The sequence below is a fragment of the Hyaloscypha bicolor genome, assembly GCF_002865645.1.
Source record: "Hyaloscypha bicolor E unplaced genomic scaffold K444scaffold_182, whole genome shotgun sequence".
Classification (NCBI taxonomy): Eukaryota; Fungi; Ascomycota; class Leotiomycetes; order Helotiales; family Hyaloscyphaceae; genus Hyaloscypha; species Hyaloscypha bicolor.
In genome coordinates this window covers 1,316,308-1,322,307 of record NW_020194684.1, presented here as the reverse complement: position 1 = coordinate 1,322,307, position 6,000 = coordinate 1,316,308, and the positions used below count along the sequence as shown (strand labels likewise).

General features: G+C 44.7%; 2 protein-coding genes across 2 annotated transcripts; both read right to left on the bottom strand.

The window, feature by feature from the left end:
* Positions 1-1,176: 1,176 nt before the first annotated feature.
* K444DRAFT_669040 (epoxide hydrolase domain-containing protein) lies at positions 1,177-2,488 on the bottom strand. The gene is made up of 2 exons (XM_024887483.1): positions 2,025-2,488; positions 1,177-1,895 (listed from the first exon to the last, which is right to left on the bottom strand). Exons 1-2 carry the CDS (start codon positions 2,442-2,444, stop codon positions 1,245-1,247), a joined length of 1,071 nt encoding a protein of 356 aa, XP_024728033.1. The 5' UTR covers positions 2,445-2,488; the 3' UTR covers positions 1,177-1,244.
* An 861-nt stretch (positions 2,489-3,349) lies between these two features.
* Positions 3,350-5,435, bottom strand: K444DRAFT_647422 (uncharacterized protein; the record flags this gene model as incomplete). Its single annotated transcript, XM_024885333.1, has 3 exons — positions 3,350-4,537; positions 4,782-5,105; positions 5,136-5,435. 3 exons carry the CDS (start codon positions 5,433-5,435, stop codon positions 3,350-3,352), a joined length of 1,812 nt encoding a protein of 603 aa, XP_024728032.1.
* Positions 5,436-6,000: the final 565 nt, after the last annotated feature.

Below are 6,000 nucleotides of genomic sequence, written 5' to 3'. Positions count from 1 at the left end.
CATATAATTTTAATTATAAGCTTTATCTAAAATAGAAAACTAGATCTATAATATCTAATATTTATTTATATACTATTATATATATTTATTATAACTTTAGTATTTCTTGAGAATTTAGATTTTTTTAAAATAAGAAAAAGAAAATATTTAATATATAAAATAATACTTATATTTAAGTATTATATAATTAAAGCAAATTGACTTTAAGCTAATAATTAGCCAAATTAATAACTTTTAAATTATATAATAATAGTTTTATAAATTAATAATAAAGCTAGACTTTTAATATTATTTTCTTATAAAATATTACTTTATAAGCTATAAGAAAGCCAGGTTTCGAGCTCTATTTCTATAAAACTCTTTAATTCTTTTTAAAGTTTATATTAATATATTTTAAAAAGAAAGAATATAGTAAAGAAAAGAAATTTGAGATATTTAGTTCTAACTTTAAGGGTAATTTTAAATAAAATATCGGAATTAGTACTTCGGATATATAAACTTAATAATAATAAAGCTATTTAGTCCGGTAATCTCCTCGAGGTTATTAGTAGCAGTTTAATCTCGTTAACGTTTTTTGTGCGATCTAGGATTAATTAGGCTTGGTTATAGACAATTGCTACTGCAAAGGAATTTCAAGCTGAAGAAAATTTAATCTCGTCGCACTCAGAACGTACTTTGTCACATTCAATCTCGGCGGCCTGGTAAAACTGCTGCGCTCGGCAGTTTCTGTGAGATATATGCTGTTCAAGAAGAAGGTTGAGCGGGATATGATTAAGAATAACGAGTGGCACGATATCGGCAAGGCGTTCCAAACGTTCCGACTCAATCGACAAGACCAGACGCCTACAGAATGGTACATCCCTGGTTTGCACTGGGGCAAGCGATGAGGAGCGTTTGAAATCTTTTCTCCTGGAAGAAAAAAGCTGAGGCACAGAAAGAAAACGATATGGCTTAGACTAGGGTCAGGATTCATAGAGTGAAAAACTTTTCTTTCCCGCTTCTTGAGATTAATCTTCTTAATTTTAAATACTAACATAAAATATGATAATAAAAACAAGAATTAATCGATATAAATTATACTGAAACAAGTGCTTTTCATTTCTGTTCCTATATCGTGCCGCATACTTAATCTATGCCACAAGGATTACTACTAACAAAATTACTGAAGTAACATTCCACCACTGTATTCAAAGCAAAACGGCACAGGGACTTCCTTAAGCCAGCGCTAACCTGTCTCGAGCTAACTACTTGCGTAGGGACCTAGAGCCATCGCGAAGTTCTTTAGTAAGGATCTCCGGCTGTTCCCATGCAGCAAAGTGTCCACCCTTTTCAACCTTATTATAGTGAACAAGGTGAGTGTAAGCTTTCTCCGCCCAAGTCCTTGGGGTCTGGTATAGCTCATCGGGGAACACGCTCACCGCAACAGGCACCTTGACGCCCTTAGGAGTGAAGAAAGGCAGCTTATTCTCCCAATACAGCCGCCCAGCCGAGACCGCGGTATTCGTCAGCCAGAACAGCGTCACATTGTCGAGGATATCGGTCGGCGAGAGACCCTCGGCCTGTCCATCGAACGAGCGGGCAATCAGCTCGAGGCTACGTGCGTCGTGGTCCAGCAGGAAGGTCGCCAGGCCGATCGGCGAGTCTGCGAATCCGGCCATCGTCTGTGGCCGCGTACCCATCCAGAAGGCATAGTAGACGTTCTTGTAGAAGAACACGAGCTGATCGTACGAGCTCCGCTCCTCGGCAGAGAGAAGAGAGGGTGCTGAGGCCCCGGAGAGAGATGCCAGGTTGATGTCCTCGGGAATGGCGCCGGGCATGTTCGTGTGGATGCCGAGCAGTTCTTTCGGCGCCTGGACACCTATCTGATCGGTGACCAATGCCCCCCAGTCGCCGCCCTGGGCCACGAAATGCTCATATCCCAGACGCCGCATAAGCGTGATTCAGGTGCTCGCGATTCGTTCCGGGCCCCACCCCGTAGCCGTCGGCTTCCCAGAAAACCCATACCCGGGCATTGACGGGATCACCACATGGAAGGCATCCGCGGGACTCCCTCCATGCGCCGTGGGATCTGTGAGCGGGTCAATGATCTTCAGCTGCTCTACTACCGAGCCGGGCCAGCCGTGTGTCACGATCAGCGGCAGTGCGTTCTCATGCTTCGAGCGCGCGTGCAGGAAGTGGATATCGAGCCCATCGATTTCGGTGATGAAGTTTGGCACGGCGTTGAGACGTGCCTCAACTTTGCGCCAGTCGTAGGAGGTATTCCAGTAGTGCAGGACTTGCTCGATGGTTTTCAGGGGCACGCCCTGTGAGAAGTCATCTACCGTCTCGCGGTCCGGCAGACGCGCTTGTGCTAGACGTCGGCGTAGGTCTGCGAGAGCTTCTTCCGGAACATTGATGCTGAAAGGCTGGATGACTTCGCGGTTTTCGGTGGTCTCGGTGCCCATTGCTATTCCCTTGGATGAGAGTATTGGCGTGATTGGCGTGGTTCCAATTTTCTGCTGTTAATGAAGTGTAGATATAGAGTTCAGTAAGTCGTATAATGGAATAGCTGGGGGTGGCGAGCTTTTACATAATATCACTACGAGCGAAGTCTCACCATTTCGATGGCCAATATTGCAGCAGATGGAACTGTTGTGTAACAAGAAACCCCGTGCAAAGCTGCTGACATTGCGTTGTGTTCGATTATACTGCATGCGCCCACGACGCAACGCAAGGCGATGACAAAGCTCCCGAGATAGCCAATACCAACAACGTTTTGTTTCCAGGCTCAGTTGAAGGAGCACGCGCTTGAGTTCTTACGGTTAATAAACCCCACATGCCACTATCTCCTGATATACACGTATGCCTAACTGTTGGTTCTTGTAATAGAGAACTATATTAGAAGAAATATAAGCTCGAAATAATCGAGCCTGTGCAGATGCCGAGCACTTGCTCGAGACAGCTGATTTTACTCTGAGTAGAACGGGATAGTCTGCAAACTAGGCTCACTATTCTGATCCGATTTGGAAGTAGGAAGTCTCTAGTCTATTTCCTTTGCTAGAACTTCAAATGAGTCGCTTTTATTAAGACGAAATATATAATTGTACAAATGTTTTGGCAAAAGAATTCTGCAACGAAATGAAAAGAGACCTCAATAGCAAGTGTTTATGTGACAGTAATAAGTTTATGCGATTCCTCGACGAGGGCATACTAAATGTTCCCATAGAGTCTGGATAATTGAGTGTATATCCTTATTGAAAGTGCAGGTGGCCAAGCGGCAATTTTTGGAGTATTGTGGTAGGGTTACGTGCGCTTCTTCTTCTTCTTCTCCTTCTTAAAAAAAGACACCTCGCAAGAAGTTAAGTGGTCGTTATAAAAGCTCAAAGATTTTCACGTTAACCCCTAAATCTTTCAGGAGCTCTGGCGTTAAAGTTGAACCTGCGTACTTGCCTCGATCTCCTTGATCTGGGCAAATACTATCTGCTTTGAGTAATCCCTTCATTCTTGGATCAACAGCCTGGGTCTCTCCAGTCGCTGTATCCAGAAAGGCAGGGATATGATATTTAGAGGCATCATCGAACATAAGGATGGGGTGGTATTTCCAATCAAGTTGCCCAAGGAAGGCCTCGCCGTGCATCAACCCGTATACGTAACATTCTCCTACGACTTGGTACCTAGTTTCCTGGGTCCGACGGAGCAGTAAAGGCGACTGGCATCCAAAGAGGACGCAAATCTCATCCCCTGGCTTTGCCGCTCTCGGGGCGAGTCCGATGTAGCCCTCTACCGACTTGAAAAATGATCTGCCTTGAAGGAAGTTCCACGCCCAGTCAAGGTACTTTGCCGGGCCGCTAGATGGAGTTAAATCTACGGCAGAATCTCCGTCTTGTGTGAGAAAGGAAACCAAAGCTTCCCTGCTCTCCTGAAAGGTTGGAAAGTGCGAGAGCCTTGGAAGGTAGCCTTCGCCAAAGTAATCGCAGCAAATTGTACGACAATATGCATCGAGAAGGCTCACGCCGCCTACGGTTGACCCGCAAAGGACATCAGCAGGAGCATGCCTTCTGATAGTTGCAATTAGCTCTGGATTCGAAGAGTTTACGAAGTTGATTTTCTCGGCACTCTCAACACTTGCAGCGTTAACGCCTGCAGCACTCAGCTCTCCATTGCCCAGGTACTCTGCAGCCGCGGGTGATTGTGCGTCGGCAAGCGGACTCCACAAAGGGTCGGCAATATTCCCCACAGACCAATTTGGAACCCATGTGGGCACGTCCAAAGGCTTTTCTTGCATCTCACAAGACGCTAAAATCTTGAGCGTGTTAAAGTGGTGAATGAAACGAAGAACCACGTCTTGGTAGACTTGACTCGTTGTCAAAGAGTAATCGGGCTTGATCCCGATCTCCCTTTCCGTTTTCTGAAGCATACTTAGCAACCCGTAGACCCGATCCCTTGGATCAGAGCATTTGCAATATTTAGTCATGCGGATAAGCCTTCCGAATGGGACCGGGCTGGCATCGTCGCTCAGTTGGTACACCATTTCTATGCGTTCATGGAAGGGAACAGCCTTGACGCCAAGAAATTCCTTTTTCTTTGATTTGTGCCGCAAGCAGAAAATAGCATTGCGGAAAGCTTGCCATGGGATAGACGTGTTTCCGCACATCTAGAACATGTTGAGGTTAGCCTTGCTTCATCCGGACTCAGACAAGAGTGCTGAGAGCGACGCGGACTTTGGCTCAGACAGAATTGGTACTCTTCGCTTGAGAGGTGAGAGTAAATTAGGGATAGGGATGTGGGGAGAGTGTACATACAATGACGGACCTCTTGCTGGCCAAACGGATTTCTTGCCGGATCCAAAGCCTTTCAAACCACGAGCGATGAAGCAAAGAGTATATGGCATCCAGCTCCTTGCCTTCGTACGGCAACGGTTTGCTTCGATCAGTCCAATCTGGCTCGTCCTCTCCCAGCATAGAAGGCTTTATCACAACTAATAACCAATTTACCTCTATCTTAGAACTCAAAGCACTCATGAGCTGCAAAGCATATATACTGTTCTGCTCCTCGGCGCCAAGCCAAACAACGACTCTATCTGCTAGCGTATATATATCGCGCATCCTTTCTACCTGCTGGCCCCTCTCCTTGGTGTTCTTCTGGTCAATACATACAGCATCAATCCATAGAACTCGCACCTTTTTGACATGTTGAAGATGCTGCAACGCAACTGCCAAGTTTCTAGTGACTGAGAGGACGTCGTTTGCACTGGGTCCAACACGGATGTCATGTAGGTTTTCCATGGAGCCCCAAGTGTAAGAAAGAGCTTCAAAAGCAGGGGTGTTACTCTTTGCGAGTGTTTCATTGTGAAGCACGACGTATGTTTCTGAATTGAAAAGGCCAGGATGGAGAGTAAGTAGTCTAACCCTCCCCCCCCCCTCTTCCTTGAGCGGGGAGTATTGGTATTGTGCCATGAAGGAGTTGAGATCGATGCCAAGTATGCTGGGAAGACGGCGAGAGCAATGTCTATTGAGCTGGCCGTAGAAAGTGGTAGCTCAGGAGTTGGTAACATGAAGTTCAACATTTGAAAAATTTAGGCGGCAACATTCAGTGTGTCAAATGAATAGAGTAGAATAGAATAACGGCCGTTACTCTTATTTTATTCATATATTATTCAAATTATTCATGAATAATCATGAATAACTTGAATAACGTACGTTCTATGCACGTGACTGAGCTAGCCTAATCGGGTACGGCTTCGGGGGGGCCGTACCAAGCGCCACCTCGCTACCTAATCAGGTGGTAGTGGCGCTTGGTAAGCGAATCGAACCTTAGCGATAATCAGTTTATTTATTATAGAAAATCTGTATTTAAGTAGCCTTATATAAATATTAGCTTAACTTATATAAGGCTGCTTAATAAATACCTTAGTTCTTTTTTCAAATTTAAATATATGTTAATTTACTATAATAATTGACTTCCACGTGACTTCCACGTGATTATTCATGATTATTCATGATTATTCATGTTATTCATAAA

What these genes read in the sequence shown, in the direction of transcription:
- K444DRAFT_669040 (XM_024887483.1), bottom strand. Translation starts at nt 2,444, where the DNA reads ATGGGCACCGAGACCACCGAAAACCGCGAAGTCATCCAGCCTTTCAGC. An exon ending in CCGCGGATGCCTTCCATGTG is followed by an intron (nt 1,896 to 2,024) that starts GTGATCCCGTCA and finishes TTCGTGGCCCAG; the next exon opens with GGCGGCGACTGGGGGGCATT.